Source organism: Lepisosteus platostomus, chromosome 9, assembly GCF_059453375.1.
Source record: "Lepisosteus platostomus isolate fLepPlt1 chromosome 9, fLepPlt1.hap1, whole genome shotgun sequence".
NCBI classification, from domain to species: domain Eukaryota; kingdom Metazoa; phylum Chordata; class Actinopteri; order Semionotiformes; family Lepisosteidae; genus Lepisosteus; species Lepisosteus platostomus.
Window position 1 is genome coordinate 8452334 of NC_142619.1, and position 20718 is coordinate 8473051.

The 20718-nt window shown below is 39.1% G+C and overlaps 1 protein-coding gene across 1 annotated transcript in view; it reads left to right on the forward strand.

Annotated features, from left to right (window-relative positions):
- adipor2 (adiponectin receptor 2) overlaps positions 1–20718 on the forward strand; it is a 55200-nt gene that overhangs the window by 17012 nt on the left and 17470 nt on the right. The window contains exon 2 of the mRNA XM_088646801.1: positions 864–1110. Within this exon, the coding sequence (XP_088502927.1) occupies positions 1039–1110 (72 nt within the window). The 5' untranslated portion in view covers positions 864–1038. The remainder of the gene's footprint in view (positions 1–863; positions 1111–20718) is intronic.

Here is a 20718-nt window from a genome sequence, read left to right on the forward strand (position 1 = left end):
GCAAGCATGGGAGAGCAGCAGTTTGTCTTCTAAGCCTGTCCAGCTTCGATCTCTGAGGCTTCCTTGCATTTATTGCCTCACGCTTTGTTGCCTCCGTAAAAAAGTAAATCCCTAAGTCTATCAGAACATTGCCTTCTCCTTCTGCTGCAGGCAGCTTCATCAGCCTGGCCCCCCACTGACTCGAAATAGGCTATGGGGTTAAATCCTTCTTCTGTGTCTAAGGGTTAACCCTTTCCAGTCAGGTTTTTGACATTAAAATGAATTGTTACATCAGCTTTAACAAAAGATATGCTTTTGCAATTCAAAGTAAGGGTTGGTTCTAAGGCTCAATGTTGCATTTTCCTCATTTGTTTTTAAAATACTAGTTTCTTCAGCTACACCTCTTTATTCAGTGTTGGCTTCTCTTTTAAGCCATTTGATGCAACACCTCTACAGTGAGAAAGTACAGAACAAGACTTCTGCTGTGTTTTCTACGATCTGGTTAATTACCAAAGATAGATGTCAACTTCATGTTTTTACAGTAAGAAGCCTGTCTTGCAAATGACTGACCTAACGAACAAATCATAGGTAGATTTTATTTAAGAATGAGTACTTGAATTCCAGTTTTAACATTTTAATGGCAAAAACAGTTTTAGAATTGTTTTTGTTTTTAAGGTTTTTTTTTATTTAGAATTTTAAAAAATATTGGATAAGGATTTTTTCCCCCCTAATTTCTTGTAGAGGGCCAGCCCTAATATTTTGGACGCTTAGTTTATAGTTTCCACGACAGGACTGCTTCATTGAGTGCTGAAGGTTCTGGATGATAAAAGCTTATTGCCAGAGATCCAAATTTGTAACTTTTTTTTTTTCGCCCATTTGAACAGGCTTGTGGGACCAGATCGACTTGTGTGTCCGTCCCAGTGCCCTGAAAGGAGGACTGGTTTCACCAAAACATCTGTACAGCGGTCAGCCTTGCCCAGAGTCAAGCTGGACAGTGGAGACCTTCAAGGGGGCGAGAGCCCAGACTTTGTCCTGAGACACAGAGCGAGCACAGCACAGATGTGCCCAAGAGACCAAGAGACCAAGTCCAAGACCAGCGAACAGCATACAGACTGCTCCACACAGCATGGGGTAGGTACATTTCCTTACTTCCTGGGTTTAACTTCCACACTCCCTGAATTAATCTCTTCTTGTCTGCGGCATCTGGGAATCGTCAAACCTACTTTGTTTGTTAAGCCGGCGTCGCACTACGTGACTCATGTACTCATGAGAGCACGTCAAATTTAACAACTGCACTTGCCGATTCTCGCTGCCTTTTCTGTCCTAGAGGGTGTCAAATTATACGACTAGGAATCTCAGGGGGTGACTGATTACACGATTCCTTTTTCATCACGGTTCGAAATCGCATGGCGAAAGTACCGCGAGGTCGCCTCGTTTTGGCAGCCAATAAACGAGGAGCACCAGAGGAGCGCCGCACAAAAGTAAACAACACGGAGAACAAGCACGTAAACATCTTGAAAAATGTAACAGGGGCGTTGTTTTCCACAAATAAATGTCTTCAAAAATATCATTCTTTATAAATAGAACAAATTTACCAAAATAAAACAGTTAAAACCATAAAACACCTTCAAAACAAATATTGTAAACAAATTAGTATTGCGTTATAACGTGTAATATAATGGGCACATTATCTCACAAGTACACATTTGGCTCACTGCCCACCCCTTCGGCAACTCGCTACGAGAAAATCAAACCAGTTTGATTTTGTCATAGCGAGTCTCAGAGAGTGGTAGGGAGGCTATTAAGAATGCTATAACTGAGTCGCTGGGGGTGTCACACTACGCAAATGACGATAATGGGCATGCGCTGCGGCTCTCTACAATTCACTGTGATTTTCTTAAGATTATGTTAATGAAGGCTACGACTAAAAATCCTTGGAAAAGTCATGTAGGGTGACATCCTTTCAAAACTGATGAAGAACACCAGCCCAGTAACTCTCCTCATGTGAAGATCATCACACAGCAGACAAGCTGACGCTTGCTAAACCGAATTTAGTTTAAACTTGAAAAACCTTTACCTATTTACACTTTCTACTTCTGCTGCTACCACTTAAATCCAAACGTAGTAAATACTACTATTTGTTGTGAAATGGTATACTGCTGGAATTCTGTATTCTGTTTTCAGCATGGTTTCAACCTGAAGCATCGGTGGGTTTTAAAGTCACCCCTAAATCAGGTCTATAAATGATAATAGATATTATAAACGTCACTTTACACTCTCATTATTCATGAGTGACATACTCTTATATAAATTGCACAGAATGGACACTGAAAAGACAGGCTTGCCTGGCTACACATTTTCATTAAATAGACAGTTTAGTGTCTAAATTGGACATTGGAAATGAAACCTGTTTTAAATAGGCACAGATGCCTTATAATGTAAGTAAAGGCTATGATATTTTTGAAAAGGAGAAATATATTGTTTTTTCTTATTTATTGCTACTGCTTGCTTCTAGCTGATTTAACATCTGGTTTAAATGTCAGGTGCATTGCTTGTTTGGAGCTGGGCTGAAAAAAGCACATAATGTCACTTTACTGTAGCCAGACTTCTGTCTCCTTAGAGAGGAGACCCTGTCATGAAGCATGCACATGATACATGAAAGGGGCTTTGTGCAGGGTGTAACTCTGTGGTGATTAAAATTCTCATGCCTGACTGCACGAGTCAGTAGAACTGGTTTTTCCAGTGATTTGGCTATCAATAAAATCCTGTTTTGGTGGAAACCGTGCCAAATTGGCAGCCTTTTAGTTTTGTTTTTCTTTCTCACCATCTACTACAAACAGCAGAATCACCAGTACACCCAGATATCCACCTCTGTGGCCTCTGCTTCACCTCGCATCATTTGCAACAAAAGTATGTTTGGTTACGAGGAGATAACTATGTCATTGTGATGAAGTTGAAATTAAATGATACAGAAACCATATGAGACCACGAAGACTAAAACGATTGACTGTTTGTTGCCATTCATCTCTTATGGGGGAAAAAATTGAACTGTAAAATTACTATGGCAACCTAACAGATTTTTGAAAAAGGAAATTAAAAAGTGGCAGCTGTTAGATCTTCTGAAATGATTAACTGATTATAGAGGTAAATGACAAGCTTTTGATTTTAAGGTTGGAATTTTAAAAGTTCTGACAAAATGCTTCATTGGGGAAAAAAAAAGTGTTATGTTGTTATGCCTAATATTCCAGTAGTTTCCTGTAGATCTGGATATAACGGATGTGCTGCAAACAGATTCACTAAAAGGACTACATGCTCATAGAACATGTGTCTCCTGGACCTTACACTACTTATCTGTTGCAGTTTTCTTAAAGCCTTTTAACTGAAATCTTTTGAAGACTTGAAGTGTTGTCCTCTTGACTTTCCCTAGACTGGGGAAAATGATACGAACTATTGTTAACTTGACTATTTTAGAGTAAAGCTAACAGCAACAGTATAGGTAGCTACAATCTGTTGATCAAACCAGGACTTTATAACTAGGAAACAGTGAGTACCGCATACAATCAGGACTTCCTGATTAAACTCTGCATTGGTTTTACTCGATAACAGAAGTCGGAGTACCAGTGAGCCTTAAGAGAGGCCAATATGGATCCAATTGCTGTGTTTAGACATGTATTTAATTGTTTTTTACATGTGCTGCTTCTGCAAGATATCTGCTCTTTGAGTTTAAGAAGTTATAAAGACAGGTAAAGTGAGGTGTAGTTTTGTACATATTTAGTGCGACTTTATCTGGGTGTCTTTCACTATGGTCGTGACTGTTTGCTTTGAATAAAAGCGAAGTTCTTTGCTTGCAATGGGTTTATTTTGCTTTGCATACTGATACAGCAGAGAGATAACGTTTCATGAAAACGGTCCTTTGGTAACAAGAGTCCAGGAAATATGATCTAGGCTGGCATTAATTTGCAGCAGGCCAAACTATCCTGCTGCTGTGCATGAATTAATATCCTCTACAGCCACTGTTTCTGTGTAAAGCTATACACAAAGTGTGCAAGATTTCCTTTGAGTGCTGGTGTTTATCTGCAGTCTGGTTTTGGTATTAAATTTTAAGCAGCCTGGGCTCTGTTACAGTAATATTTCATTAAGTGTCAGGTGGTAAGAGATGAAGTAGCACCTTTTACTATACTCTTGTTTAGCGTCTTCTGATGGATCAGGCTGAAATTCAGTAGGGCAGTGTTGGGATACATTAACATTGAGTTCCGTATTCTCATTATTCGGATTTCTTTATCGCAGGATTCTAATACCAGGACCAAGGCACCCCGTTGTAAAACATTAATTCCCCCCGTGTTAAAAATTAATGTTAGCTTTGGTAGTTTTCCACACTGGGAGTTTAAAAAAGCTTAAAATTGTTTTGTGAGTAAAGTGTCTCAAGCCTGGAAAGTTTGGTATGTGGTCACAACTGTTGTGTCTGAACAGATTGTATATAAGATGATAAACCATAAAAAAGATTAAAGATTCTGCATATTGAACCAGTGCTGTCTATTGTAAATGTAACTTTAGTCCAAGACGTTCACTGCCAATACAAGGGAAGTTGCCTCCATGCAGTGAAAGTAATACCAGAAACCAAATTAGCTTTTCTTTAAATAGAATTTAAAACAAGGAGCCTATTGCATCAGATCCATTATTTCATTGCCTAATGCCTGTTTTTTATGCCTGACTGCAAATTGTATCAATTATTTTATTATTGAGATTGAGTGTTTCATACATTTTCACATTTCATATTTATGAAGGTTTAGAAAGCATCTCTGATGAAAACGTTTATGCTCTATGTGTTTCTGTTGTCTAGTGCCCTAGAACTATTTTTAACCTTAAAATGGTAATACATCCATAAAATCTTTGGAAGAAAGTCATTTTCTTAAATCCCTTGATTTTGAACAGTGGTGGACTGTGCCTGAGAGAGTGCTGTGTTCTTAATTTCTGGAATGTTCTGGTGACTCAGATTTGCACTCAACATTGTAGATGTCGTCAGGCTTGTTTTTCTTTCTCCCATATTTCACTGTGTTCCTACAGCTTGAGCCAGACCCACTCATCAGCTCCATCAGACCCTCTGGGGAGCTCCTTTAAGAATTCTCCTGTCGGAACAGTTTCTGGAGTTGTTCTCCTTTGGAAAATGCTTTTTTCGGGTAATGTTATTTTAGCTGAAGGAGTTCTGCCCTAGATCTACGAGGATGAAGCTGAAGGAGAACGGTCTGGCTGAAAGTGGACAGGTTCTAATTCAGGTCAAGAAGGGTGTTGAGGAGCAGCAGTGACCTGATGTGATTTATCGACAGAATGACCAAATCAAGCTCCACCACACATAATGTATCAAAAGCAGTGAAAACCTTTTTACAGGTCTGTTGTTAATGCATGTTGCTTTTTGCCTCAGTGATGTTGTTCCCAGGGCAGAAAGGTGGTGCACTGGTTAGCATCACTGTCTGGCAGTGCTGGATTTCATTCCTAGGGTGCTGACTGGGTAGAGTTTGTATGTTCTCCCCGTGTTCACATGGGTTTCCTCTGCTTGCTTTGGTTTCCTCCCATGGTGCAAGGACATGCTGGTAGGTTAATTGGCGTGTGTGTGTTTGTGTCTGTGTGCGCCCTGTGGGATATATCCTGCCTTATGCCTGTTGCTTGCTGTAATAGGCTCCTGCTCCCCTGAGATCTTAGAGCAGTTTGAAAATTGATGGATGTCGTTCTCAGACATGTAAAATGGAACTTTTATTTGCAGCTGCTAGGCTTTTATTCTGCACTGGCCTGTTATGAACCACACTGGTTTATACTGAAATGTTTGGTTCAGCAGTAAACCAAAGTCTTTCCATTCGCTTCTGAACATATATGAACGGAAGCATTGCCCAGGGTTTAATTTAAGATTAGGCTCTCTGTTGAAGTGAGTCATACTTGACATCACTGCCGTGTCATTGCGGAAACCAGATAATGTCTTTATCCACATTTTTTACTCTTAGCAGATTTCTTCATAAACTGCACAGCATTCTGAAGCGATGAGGTCAGCAGATGCATAGTATTGCCATTTGTTAGGCGTCTGACTCCAGCATTAGCTGCAAATAGGGATATGAAGGGATAAAGATCTCGACCATTGTGCATCACGGAAGCCCCGACGTCCTTGTTCTGTCTGTGTGAACTGTGGTTATGTCGGTTTACGGTATAGGGAACTATATACCCCAGCCAATATCCTCACTCTAATGCACGCATGTGCAGAACAGGACACACCTGAAAGTGACCAGCCCTTAAACTCTCACACTGAAGTATTCAGCCTTCATCTCGAGACCATGAACGTTAGGACATGTTTCTCTAGGGTCTTCCCTTTGAAACTTCAGCTTTTCCATTTTGATTTTTTTTTGTAGTCTTAACTGTATATCTCGATACCATTGATGCGTTGGGACATCATGTTTAAATACAGCAACTTATAAATTATTCCTTGGCAAACATTTTGCAGTTGCTGTAAGAAAATGACCTAACAAAATTATGTTCTCTGAGAATCTAGGCATTTGTTTAACCAGATCAACAGGTTTTACACTGCTGTCAAAAGTTAAAGTGACAAAAAAGTCCTCCAATTAACTTGGAATTGTATGACTTTTTTCCTTCATTTCTGAAGGGTGTATTTTTGATAATAGAAACCACTTCTCCTGGGACAGATTAACAGGCCACTAGTCTAAGAGGAATAATACTGTTCCACTAATTATTCCCTAGCACTGTCACAGTGCTGTGTGGTATATTTTCTTTCAGAGACCTATATTGACAGACTGTTCATGCTTTTATTAGTTATTTATTAATTATTACTGTATGAGTGACAGATTTGTTCATCTATCTCTGAATTCTGTTTTCTTTCATATTTTGGGAAAATGAGACACTGCTGTGAAAGTGCTTTGAAGCTACAGAAATGTTTTTGAACAGTTGTTTTGCATGGTTACTTGTCTAAAAATGGGTTATCTCCTGCTGAATAAGATGGTAGAGGTTACTGTGTGGCCATTGCAAGATTTGTGTGATGGTTGAACTGTCTTCAAATCGTATCTCTGGAGATGGAGATCTTTTGAAGTGCCCCACATTCTGGACCTTTAACCACAGTCATATCCTAAACTGACTGTTAGATGACAATTTATTTTTTATTTAGAGCATACAAAGCAACTTAGAAAGTGTAATCTGAAATGCATACAGGGCCTGCATCTCAGTATTTTCAAACTTGGTACTTAGAGTGTTCTTCTTTTGAATGGTGAACATGATTAGGTTAAAACTGATTTAAAGGATAGATTAAAATAGCTTACACTTTACTCACTTACTAGACTAAGTAATATCTTAAAGATATTTGTTTTAATGAGGATTATATCCTAAACAAAAATAATTCTCCACCTGGTAAAGAACAGGATAAGAGTCAGAAATTTGAATCTCCCTAAACAGATTGTTTTATCTGTCCAATATTTTCCATATTTCTGACCAGTACTATATCCTCCTCCTACACAGAAATAAGATGTCTGAGACCAAAGTTGGTTCGCAATCAAGTGAGAAATGTCTGGTGGAAAAGATAGAGGATGCTCTGATTACTAGGCCCCACCGTGTTCTGTATTGTGAACCAAGCTTGTTTGTTTCGAGTCCTGCAGTGGAAGTCTTGTTTCTTCCTCATGACAGTTAAATATACAGGTTGACTCATTTCGACCTGAGTGACATCAGAAACGTGGAGCAATTTGCAAATCTGTTGGATCACCGCCAGAAATCATTGCAAATAGAATTCCTGTTGACAATATCGCCGGTCGTATCAGAGCATAATCTTCGTGTTTATGAGTAGCCGTTTTCAATTGGTCTGAATTTAAACATGTCGAAATGAGATTTTCCTCATTCATTTCAAGTGCCACAGGTCATATCAAATGGCAACCCGTGTCCTCATGAACATCATTGGGGTGATGTTCAGCTGGGTTATTTGAGGATATTAGTTTTAGAATTCTGTCAAAGTTCAAAGGCAGGACTGTAGTCCAGTCAGGATGTTCTAGTGGTTTAGTCATAGGTGATCACACGGTCTGCTGTGCTGGCTCAGAGGCTATGCTGTACAAAGGGCACAGGCTCCCTGTTGAGTTGGCGGACAAAAGCAAAAGCTGGAACTCTGTTATGTGATTTATAAGAATAAGAAGTTGGACGCACCGTGGAAGTTGGTGATTGCAACATGGTTATTTTTGACCAAGTCACAAACTTGGTCTGAGACCAAGACTGAGGATTGTGTCTAGGTTTTATTTTTCCTGTTTGTTGCATGTTGGAATAAAATAATAACATGGTATGTTTTTTTTTTAACTTCGACTTCAAAGGAAACAAGCAGTATGGTTCACCTGACGATATCATTTTCAGATGTAATATATGTTGGAAGAGATGACATTCAGAGGTTGAAGAGGTTGTTGGTTTCTCAGAAATGCATGGCTGGACTCACGCAGCTGGTGAAACACATTAGCTCACTATTGTTAGGTAAGACTGTTCAGTATGTATCAGAGCGGTCAGAGGTTGCCTATAGGTCCTGTGTTGTTTCTGGAATTGTTTGGGTACTGGAGTGGTAGTAGTGTTCACATTAGCAAAACACTTTGTATTGCTGCAAATAAACCTTATAGCACCTTGAATCTTAAGGGAGCATAACAGTAATTTCAAACTAACTTGTACAAAACCAACATTTTAGTAAGTATATTTAATACTTTATCAAATCCATCAATTATTAGTTGAATACCGATAGGTGGTTTTTCATTAATTTTCCCATTAAAAATGATCCCAGACTCCCTCCAGCGCCTGTCGACCCCTGTGAAACTGTTATACGTGTATCAGCTGCCAAGAGGAAATTTGGCAATGAAATCTTTGGGCGAAATACAAAGCGTGTGCTGAAAGAAAGGAGATTTTAATAAGATATTCACGTGTCCCGTGAAAATTAACATCCCAGTGTTGAGTAGCCGACAGGCATTGGAAATGCCAGTTTTTGGTTTTTGCAGCAGTTCATTAGAATTCTGTCTGTGCCACTCTGAGGCGAATCTTTTCTTATTTTCAAGTTTTGCGTGGAGTATTTTTACAGAGCACCTGGGTGTAGATAGCAACAGATGTTGGAGATTAGAACCTCCTACAGGGTGAACATGGCTTATTAGCATTTTGACAGTGGGGTCCTGTCAGCTCAGATCATCCAAATTAGAACATGGGTCTCAGAAGGAGGGGATACAACTTTGAACAAAAGCAGTGTTTAGTGTTCCTTGTTTCCTCTGGGGGTCTTTTTTATCTGGTGGCTAGAAAAGGATTAAGCCTGTTAGGTTTTCAGGCTTTAGCAGTAACCTGTTCATTCCCTTGTAGTGTTTTGCAGTACCGGTAGCCGATTTGCTTGAGTGCTGATTTATGCATTGGGGTAAAGCTGGTTAAAAAAGGAACCAGAAAACCTTTCTTCTGTTGTCACCCCTTATCCAGTCGAAAGATTAACGTGATCCATATTAGCGTATCAGTTGCAAATTGCACAAACCTTTTCCTAAGTATTGCATCAATGTTTTTATCTGGTGTTAATACGGTGCAGATTGCATGATTCTTCACGTGCTCGGCCTGCCAGCACCATAGCTGGAAATTTCCCGCAGTCGGATGTTTCAAGAAGAGAAGTTTTGTTGGCTGCTGAAAAGCCATATTGGAAGGCTTGAACTTGGCACGCACTGAGCAGAACTGTCCTTCTCTTAGAGATGATCCATCGCCCAGTAACGCAGCCGGGTAACAGCGCATATTTTTTTTCTGACTGTTCAAGTGTGGATTATGCTGTCGACTTTCACTGAATTATATATTTTTTTCCTCCTGGAATGGAGGTTTTGTTTACGTTAATTTATGTTAATTTGGTTACGGCCCGATAGTTTGCATGTGCCAACGTTCACCCTTAGCCCAGTTTCTTTTCCCCATTCCGGCACAGTTTATTTGGTGTGGCCGAGCTCACATGACAGCTACTTTAAAGGACATAAACAGTGGTGCTATCCAGTAAGCCAATGACCAAGCTGTTGTTTTTGTATTGCAAATAAGCAAGGCCATTGAAAAGAGGAAGCTATCTGAGATATCTATCTCACCGTAAAACCTGAAAAGTACGGTCAGGAATATTTGGAGAGGGAAAATGCATCAAAACAGACCTTTTCTCCTTGTAACACAGTACAGAAATTATCCGTTCACATCTGAATCAACTGATGCCAGAAAGTGTTTTGACTAATGTTTTCAGTGTTCCATTGTCTGTAGTGTCTTCATTTTTTCCAATCCAGAGTGTTGCATTACAAGCACTGCTTTAGAAAGGAGAGCATTGTTCTCTCTGTCCATCTCGGGCTTGTTTTTTTTGCATCTTGTTTAGCTCACACCATTTTGTTCCATGTTCTCTAATGGTTCAAAATCTAAAGCATGTGAAAGGAAGCACTGGGCTCTGTTCTCCACACTGAGTGACTTTTTGTTTCTTGCTCCTTTTGGGAGAACTGTAAGGTGTGATTTGAGTACATATGTATGCAGAGCAAACAGGATTTCTTTTTAGATTTGGGATGTTAAATTGAATGTATACATTCTTTCTAACCTGAAACACAGTACAAAGTCATTAAGAGAGTCTGTTAACTTATCTCTAATGTTTTTTTTTTGTCAAGAGTACATTTAACCTCACACAAGTGCTTTATTAATGCATTTCTGAGTGTTGGTTACACATTTATGATGCAGCCCCTAAGCTAAAGTGTTTCTGCCAATAGAGCACATCCTGTAGCCTTCAGTTACTGTTTACACATAAAGCATGATTCCTGACCTACTGAATTCAGACACCTAACCCCGGCAACCTGGAGAACTAGGTCAGCAAGTCAGCAGCCTGCACAAACTCGCAAGAACTGTCTCCTGATTTCCAACAGCTCCTTCCTTCATAACAAGTTTAGCTGGAAGAAGAGGAATGAGGAATGGGCCAATGAGCAAAGTGCAATTACAGCAACGTGGCTTTGTCAGTGGTTACTGCAAAGTTGAGAAATGTTTTGGTGCACTGGTGTGAAAATATAGGTCATCGAGCACTGTACAAATCAGCATATGTTTTTTTTACAGATTGTATTCATATTCATTTTACGATTTTTAAGCCTGTTGGGTGCAGCGTGTCAAACTCAGGTTTACCGGCTTAACATTGAGGGTTAAACATTTATTTTCTTATGTATAGCCATCACTTTTACTAATTACACAAGCAGCTTACTCTATGTAACCTGCTACTTTACTGCCAATCTTACATTTTTAGTATTGTACTCGCATAAATCAGGAAATGTATAGTTATTATTAAAGTATTTCCTTTTTGTGAGTCTTCCGTGTATTTATAAGACAGCTTTGTACAAATTAATATCAGTATTATTGTTTGTATTATTTAAATACAGAATATATTAAAATATGAAGCATATAAAATACTAAAATATAAAATATTTTAAATGTTTTTAGATTAGGGAAACTGCACTAGATAAGTTTGTTTACAAATCTTGCAATATGTAACATACAGTATTACAGTTCTAGGTACTAATTGCCGATCTCTATAAATTGAATTCTTCTAATACGTACAGAATTGCGTTGATTTTTCTTTCCCGGAGTGAAATGGTTAAATCACAGGGGGCAAATGTATCGTTTCTTTTTGTCCAAACTCTCTGCAGTCCAGGTACGTTGTTTGAAATATCCAGCAGTATGATCAATAGGGCATTGTGTAGTGGGCTGGACTTCGGCCTCTGAGCCTCGGAGATCCTGTCTGTGGAAAGAGGTGTTTCTGGAGCCTCTCCCCAGTGTGAAGACCTCCCTTGGCAGACACACCAGTCTCCACTGATATGAAATGTAAAGTCTGCAGCAAGCTCCTAAAAGCAGAAATGCCCTCAGAGTGAGACCAGTATGCCTTACATGGGGCTGAGAATTAGACCAGCTGTTACCAGAAGTTAGAACGCAAGACAAGCTTTTGACGCAGGTGTTGCGTTTTTCATTTTGTGTGATATGTCTGTGTGATAGTGTGCTTAAACTGATTTCTGGTGCACAGATGAGAGATCTCCGGAGATCTGCAGCATTTGGGGGGGGGGGGGGTTATCTCTTCCCTACAGTTCATTCAGACTATACTGATACTGGTGTCAGGGGCTGAGATTAGGCCTCCTGGGATCTCTAAGAAATGAGCCTTTTCTTCTGATAACTCTGAATGATGATGTTTTTTCCTTTCCACTCTCGCTTTTAAATTTATTCTCAGAAGAGGTTAACATCAGTGTTTTATACTCTTGGAGATGATTGGTTTCCTAAAGATCTATAGCACACTGGATGTCCGTGGTCCCTCTGTAGCGGTCTATAAAATGATTCGTTTGTGCATCCTGTGATAGCTTTCTGAAAAGCAAAGGGGGCAAGATGGTTCATATGGTGTTAATTTCTTGTTTTCTGGCTAATCACCACTCCCTGAAGTCTAGTATCTCTGCTGCAGTACAAACATATCTGTGAGCCTGATGGTGATTTCTTATTAGTAATCCATATGTCCTCACACCACAGGTTAATTTTCTGTATTACAGAAATGTAATACTACTACTAGTAATAATAGTAATTGCTTATACTTATAGAGCGCTTTTCTGAACACTCCACTCAAAAAGCGCTTTACAGTTAATAGGGACTCCCCTCCACCACCACCAATGTGCAGCCCCACCTGGATGATGCGACGGCAGCCATAGTGCGCCAGAACGCTCACCACACATCAGCTATTAGTGGGGAGGAGCACAGAGCCAATACATAGATGGAGAGTATTAAGAGGCCATGATTGGTAAAGGCCAGGGGGAAATTTGTCCAGGCCGCCGGGGTTACAACCCTACTCTTTTCGAGAAACGCCCTGGGATTTTTAATGACCACAGAGAGTCAGGACCTCGGTTTTACGTCTCATCCGAAGGATGGCACCTGTTTACAGTATAGTGTCCCCGTCACTATACTGGGGCATTAGGACCCACATGGACCGCAGGGTGACCGCAAAGTGAGCCTCCCCTGCTGGCCCCACTAAGACCTCTTCCAGCAGCAACCTTAGTTTTTCCCAGGAGGTCTCCCATCCAGGTACTGACCAGGCTCACACCTGCTGAGCTTCAGTGGGGCTGCCAGTTTTGAGTTGCAGGGTGATATGGCTGCTAAACTGATACTGATGTGTCATTGTTCCATAGATTACAATTATTTCACATAAGTAAGAATATTCTTAGTGTTTGAACCTTGTACTGCGGAGTAGTTCGTTGTTAGGTACATTTAGATGTGAAGTTCTAGACCAGCCCCTTTGCTTGGATGTGTGTATGCTTGTGTGTTTTTGCTGGCTGAAGTGAAGCTTGCATGCTGGCCTGGAACAGCAGGTTACAGGAGGCAGGGTTAGCGAGGATTGAGCAATCCTTTCAAGGCCATGTTTCCCAGCAGCTAAGGATGTGGGCTGTCTTTGCCAGTGTGAAGTCAAGGACAAGGTTGAGGTAAACTATAAAAATAAATGTCCATTTTCTTTTTTCTGTTTTGGCACGTATTGAATAACAAGAGCTATTTTTGTATAAATTCTTCAGATTTTTCTGTTTTGGAACATTCTTTTATTTGCAGATTTTTCAGTGTAGACATTTTTTCCAATTAAAAAATGTGTTTCTAATGGATTACATGAGTTCTTAGTTATAGATGCAGAATGGTCAACTGTGACTACTGAAGTACATCTTTGTTCCTTTGTTCTGGTAGAATAAGTATGGACAAGCCAGGTCCTATACAGTTCTTCAGTTTTTGCAGTTTTGTAAAGATGGTTCTTTTGATATCAAACTCGTATGAAGAAAATGCTTGTAAAAGGAAATTAGGACAGACTGTATCTAGGAAATACATACTGTGCACTTGTTGCTCAGACAACAAGCACAGACTTGATAAAAGAGTGCTGAAGAGTGTGAGTCTTAACCACTGTACCTTCCTCTAGCTACAGATTACTGTAAGAATGCAAACGTTGGCTTGGCTGCATAAACTGCTTGTAGGATTTGTTCACCTTCAAAGGGTGGAGAAAGAACTCTCTTTATAGAGAAAGACCTTAAATGATGGCGAAGGAGATCAATGTGATTGTTATTTAGATCATCAAATAAAAATCATTTCTCATGAAAAGTAATATGTGCAATGAACACCTAGTCTTGTGTGAGGATCACTCTTTCTGATGAGAAAAATGTGTAGACAGATGTCCATTTGAATTTTATGTTCATAGCTCTGTTTTTTTTTTAAGATAAGATCTCTTAATTAGCCATATACAATTTCTTGCATATGTAAGCAAAGCTTGGGGTCAGAGCACAGGGTCAGCCATTTCTACGGCGCCCATGGAGCCGCTGGGGTTAAGGGCCTTGCTCAGGGGCCCAACGGAGTAGGATTCCTCTGCCGGCAACAGGATTTGAACCGGCAACCTCCCAGCAACAGGTGCAGATCCTTAGCCACAGTCCCACTGCTTCGCCCCAATCGGAGCAATGGGGGTATATCATGATCGTCACTTCATATATTGTATAAAAAGCCATTTTTAAGCTCTTTTTTTCATTAGTTCTTAAGTGAATTGTCAAAATGCATTTACTTTTGTACTTGTACTTAGACTACAGTTTTAAATATACTGTAAAACCATCTGTTAAAAATAAATGTAAAATTAGGTGTTCAAATTAGTTGATTAATGCTTCAAATGTTACAGATATGTTTGCATTCACATTTTAATTCCTGTCACAATATCAATCATTGAGTTTTCAGTGTTGAAATCCATGCGTGTATCATTTGAATCACTTAAACTTTGAGGACATGAAAGCAGGAAACGAGTCTTTATAGATCAAGTTGTATCTAGGTCTTTAAAAGCAGCTTGCCTTCCTTTGCAGAAGTTATCAAAAGCCAAAATAAAAGAACAGCTTATGTCACAAAGGGGAATTATTCTTACATTTTTCCATCTCAGTGTAACGTAACAGTGTAGTTTAATTCTATATGAAACATTTTACATTAGTGATGTTTCTCTTAAAAGACTTTGGATCATTGTCCTGTCTAAAATGGGTTTTCCTTTAGGATTTGCCAGTACTTTGCTCCATCCATATTTCATTTAGACCAAAAAGTTCAGAATGTGGCTTGTCTGACCACAAAACATTTTGCCACACATTTGCAGTGTCACATAATGCTTTGTTGCAAACTCTGTGTGGTATTTTAAGGAGTATTTTTCACTCTGCTATTCCTTGTCTTAAAATGTTTCATTGAAATCTATTCCTTTTTACACATTCTCTGAGTTGTTCAGAAAGCTCCTTGATCCTCCTAATTGAATCTGTACTTGAAATTTGCTACCTGACTAAGTGTCCCTTCCTGAGACAGCTGTATCTATTCTGATATCCGGTGCTGGACTATTATTCTACACAGACATAGGCCACTCAAGTGTATGACTCGTTAAGGCTATTTTTAATGCCTAAACATAGCAAAGATTTTGAATGCTTTTGCAATCATGAAAATTCATTTTTTTCTTCCATTTTACTTACCTGTTTTGAGTATAACAAATATTAATTTCTACTATAAAATGATGTAACTCCATTCTTTTAAAAAATAATGTAAGAAAACAGGCAAGGTTCTGAGTACCTTCATCTAGGTTCAGTGAATGGCACTGAATGTTATAAGAGCTTCACTTTGCTTCCTTTAAAAATGTTGAATCTGCAAATCTGTTTACCCAGTTACATGCCAGTTCCTGTTTTACCCACATCCATCTGCTGTACCCTGGTAATAACCTCAGAACACTCAAGTCAAACATTTTGTACAATGAGAGCAAATGATGAAGCAAGGGCCATCTGTAAAATATATTAATTTTCCTTTCCAAATCATTGTCACAAGTGGAATCTCAAGTCACAGTTAAATACATTGCACATCTAAAAATCAATTTATCTTCAGTGCTCTGTACAAAAAGGCATTCTTGTGACGTGACCTCATATGAACAATATTAGTAAATACTTAGACATAGATGTAACAGTTCTAAAAAGAAATCTGTAATGCAAATCATATGATGGTACAGTATGTCCTATTACAATATCTAAACATTATTAACCTCTGTAGAACTGTAAAATACTAATTTAATACAATATAAAGAATTGTATAGAAATAGTTTTCCAAAATTATGGTTGGAAACAAAGCATTTTCAACAGTCTGGCTGTTGCATGGCCTTTTGTGTGTGAACTTGACATGTCCCGGACTGAAAGCTAATCTTGTTAAGTAGCTTATAGGAAGCAGTTTGTTATTAATTAGGACTGCATCTGATGGCCTAGAAATCCACATTGTAGTTCATCCCTAGAATACTCCGACGACAGGCGGAGCGACGCGCCGGTTGGAGAATTTCTCGGTCGCAGTTAATGGCAACATCAGCTCAAAGATTTGGTTCAAACCACCCAATGGAGACTGGCGTGCCGACAAGCAGACCCTGCTGATGTGGGATTAACGCTAGAAAAGAGAGAGAGTTAATCCCTAGAATGTTCATCTGAACAATTTGAGAGTCACCCCAAAAATTCATGCAGTTTTGTGAAAAGTGCTATATTTACATTTATATCTTCCTTCTGTCACGCCAAAACTAATTTGGGTTTCCTGTCTGACTTTTTTGCAGAAATACCCAATGTGCTGCATTATTCAAAGGTGGTTTTAAGTTCTAGCTCAAATGACAAATTCCTGCTGTGTGCTGTGATCAACAAAAATAAAAAACTGAAAGGTTGTAAAGATTTTAAAGGATACGTAGTGAAAAATATTTAATTGAAGTGAATTACTGCAAAGGCTGATTTTTAAAGAATGCAGCCTACCCTAGCTTTCAGAATAGTCTTTTTTTATTTGCTTGATTTTGTTGTTTGCTTGTGCAAATTTTCCCACCTGGTTTGATTCTCATGACACTGATGAAGCTGTTGAACTGTCCTGTGGCTTGCTGAAGGTTTAATGTGGCATGGAATATCTATCTGAGCAAATATTGTTAAAAAATGAACAGATTTGGTTTTATCTAGTTCATAACATAGCTTGACCTAAGATGTTTCTATAAAATGAAAAAAAAAAATCCGGAACTCCAGTTTGGTTTATTGGTCTAGGCTGAGACAGGATTTTGGAGTGCTGTTCAACTTAGAAATACGTGTTTTTAAGATCTAACGTGTTTAGTGGGTCAGTGTAGAGGACTCTTTTCATGCATTATTTGGCATTAAAAGTTTTTTTTTGCACCACTTCCTGACTTCCTGACATTTTACTCCACAAATGTCCTGAAAGTTGTATCCTCAATTTTAAATGTTTAAAACGGAATGCTATTCAGTCATGACCTTATTAAAACCTTAAAGTGCACAAAACATTAATACACAATTTGTTTTCAAAGCATTGTGCCTACACCTGTTTTCCCATAGCTAATGTGATCTATTTTTAATTTACTTAAAATTTTTACTTAAATTTAATTAATTTTAGCAGCCTTACTTCTCAGTAGCGACTGAAAATTTGTGGCATAATTTGTTTGCACCGAATGTACATTTGTATTAATTTTGTCCATCTTTTTAATACCAAATTTCCATAGTGCTACAACCAAACCAATTCTGTACCTGTCAGCTCTTCAGATTAAAGTGATCTTTTCATATTAAGTGCAGAAGCAATGTTTGGTTCCGGACAGAAAGGAAAAGTGCTAGACATGACAGTCGTCCAACTGTAGCTGTTACAAAGGCACTTTAAGACTTTTATTTGGCATGTTTTTCTTTAAAGCATAATATTCACTGTCATCTTTTATCATGGTAGAGAATACTTTTATATCTTCAGGTGATGCACGTTATCAGACCCTCTGTGGAGAATGGGTGGTGAGTTGGATGGACTAACACTTGAGTTTGGCATTCAAGAAGGGTTTCTTCTATCCATCATCTAACTGCTTCTTGGATTTCTTTGCTTATACAAATCCATTGACAGACTTTTGGATAGAAGGACTTCAGAACATGCTGTTAAAATCAGTGTATTTTGCCGGTCAGCAGTAGAAGTTGGATAGTCCATCATTCCATTTTCTATTTGCTTTATCCGATACGGAGCCTCTCCTGGCAAGCAGTGGGTGCAAGGCAGGACCGGACACCAGTCCATCGGAGGGCACATACGGACACAAACACCCTCACACCCTGGTGGTTACAGTTTTCCCAGAAGCCAATTAACTTACCAGTATGTCTTTGGACTGAGGGAGGAAACCATAGTCATGGATTATCAAAGTAATATGCAAATGTGTAATAAAGCCTTGCTATAATGCAAAAGCTGTATCAAGCAGTGCATTTGGTTTAACTGCTTAATTCACTTAATTAACTGAGGTGATTAACTGAGAGACAGTTCTTAGCTGTGTCCTGTCTGTTAGTTTTGTCTGTCCTCTCCACTCTTCTCAGATTATCCTTGAACCTATTAAGTATGCTGTCAGATACATGTGGCTTCGGCACATGTATCTGCTGCTGTACTGTTTGGGTGCTTCGAGCTGCTTCTGTGTTTGATGTTCTGTTGTGATATGCAGGACCACGTGGGAAATATCTTTAAAAAAGAAATAGAAAAAAAATCGGTGTCACTGGTTCTGAAGTCGTTATTTTAATTGATTTTTTTGTTTTGTTTGTTCTGTCTTTTTCTGATTAGATTTCCCAGTGGGTTTAGAATGAAGCAGTATTCTTCTGTTTTTTACTTTGTCAAGCTGGAAATAGAAACCACAGTCAGACTTTCTGAAAAGATCTGGTCATCTTCTCTCCTTTTGATATTCAATACGCCTTCTAAACATCAGTGAAGCTCTGAGCTTAGATGTGAAAGAATTCCTTTAAAGTTTGTAAGATGCTACACTTTGAAGAACACAAAAAAATCTCAGAAAAATTACTTAAACGTCTTAAGCTGAAGTTTCTAAACCTTCGCTGTGTTTTAAATAAAAAACGTGTCATTTAAAACATCGATAAAATGCTCTTAGCTGTTCATAAATACAAACATTTGCATAACATTATTTCTTTAAAACCCATAACTGGTGTCTCTGGATGCCAGCGTCTGTCTGGGGATTCACCACAGTTAGAACACCACCGAGTTAGGCTCGAATCGTGATAACATATATTGTCAACGTTTCACAAAGTATTGCACATGTAAGTGATCTCCGATATCCCCTAAATTCAACCATTACATTTTTTTTCAGAGCATTGAAACTATTTAAAAAAAAATTAATAACACAGGATCGACCATATTAATGCAATTAAAAGACCACAATAGAACCTACAGTACTACTCGTTTTCAAAAACTTTGAACAGTTTGGAAAAATCAGTGGATTCTGTAAGCACATGTTCATCTTGCATAAAGCTTCTTAACATTACTAATACCTATTAGTGTTCGCCTGTAAACATTGCCTCATAAACACATGGCACATAACACTGGTGGGTAAAGCCTGCTGTCCATTGCTGTAGCTTACAGTGCCACTGCAAATGCACTGTTTGTGTTGCTTCCAATCCTTTTACTATAATAATAATAATAATAATAATAATAATAATAATAATAATAATAATAATAATTGCTTACATTTATATAGTGCTTTTCTGGACACTCCACTCAAAGCGCTTTACAGGTAATGGGGACTCCCCTCCACCACCACCAATGTGCAGCCCCACCTGGATGATGCGACGGCAGCCATAGTGTGCCAGAATGCTCACCACACATCAGCTATCCGTAGGGAGGAGAGCAGAGTAATGAAGCCAGTTCATAGATGGGGATTATTAGGAGGCCAATTGGTAAGGGCCAATGGGAAATTTGGCCAGGACGCCGGGGTTACACCCCTACTCTTTTCGAGAAACGCCCTGGGATTTTTAATGACCACAGAGAGTCAGGACCTCGGTTTTACGTCTCATCCGAAGGACGGCGCCTGTTTACAGTAGTGTCCCCGTCACTATACTGGGGCATTAGGACCCACATGGACCGCAGGGTGAGGTTTCCAGGCCTTCCACAAAGGACAGGATGAGTTTGCTGGCAGAAAAATTGCCATAAATTCCCCCCTTGTAGTGAGGAGATGCTCTGCTAGATTCAGGGCCTGGAGGCTACTTTTCAGCGTATCCTCGAGCTAATTAGTTTTGCTTAATAAGCACTGTATGCCGTAGCGGGAAGTATCATGATAAATGACTTACATTACATATTCCTTTTTTTTTCATCTTTATCTCTCAATACGGCAATTTTGCTGCTGCTGAGAAGATTAATGAGGGAACTGGGGCTGTGGCTACACAGAAACCTCAGAGCTGGTATAAGCGGGGTCAGGGGGGTCGATGCAGTATTTATCAGCTGCATAATGTACTCCTATACTGTGCCGTGAATGTGTGGTTTAGTATGTTGCCTGGTAACAGTACACTTTGGGATCCTGTTTGTTTTGTTTATAGGAACATTTTATCTGGCCTTAGTAGGACACCAAGAATTTTGACTGGGACTAATAAACAGAAACGTGTTTAGTTGTAGTCTCTGTGTTTGCAGTGCAATCTACTGTTTAGGGATCAAGTGTTAAGAGCTGTAACTTAATGCCCATTCCAGACTTGGATTTGGATGAGATTTAGGTTTGGATCAGTTTTATACCTCCATTCATCTTCGGTCTGCTTTTTCCTGGTGAGGGACGCTACTGGCCATTTTTATATGGTGAAGTAAATGGCTCTCAAGAAATGTCATGCCCCCATGTTTGTAATAGTTTCCCCATGTTTCTGTGCCCTTTATCAATACATTATTAAAATAAGGTTAATATATTTCATAGCATTA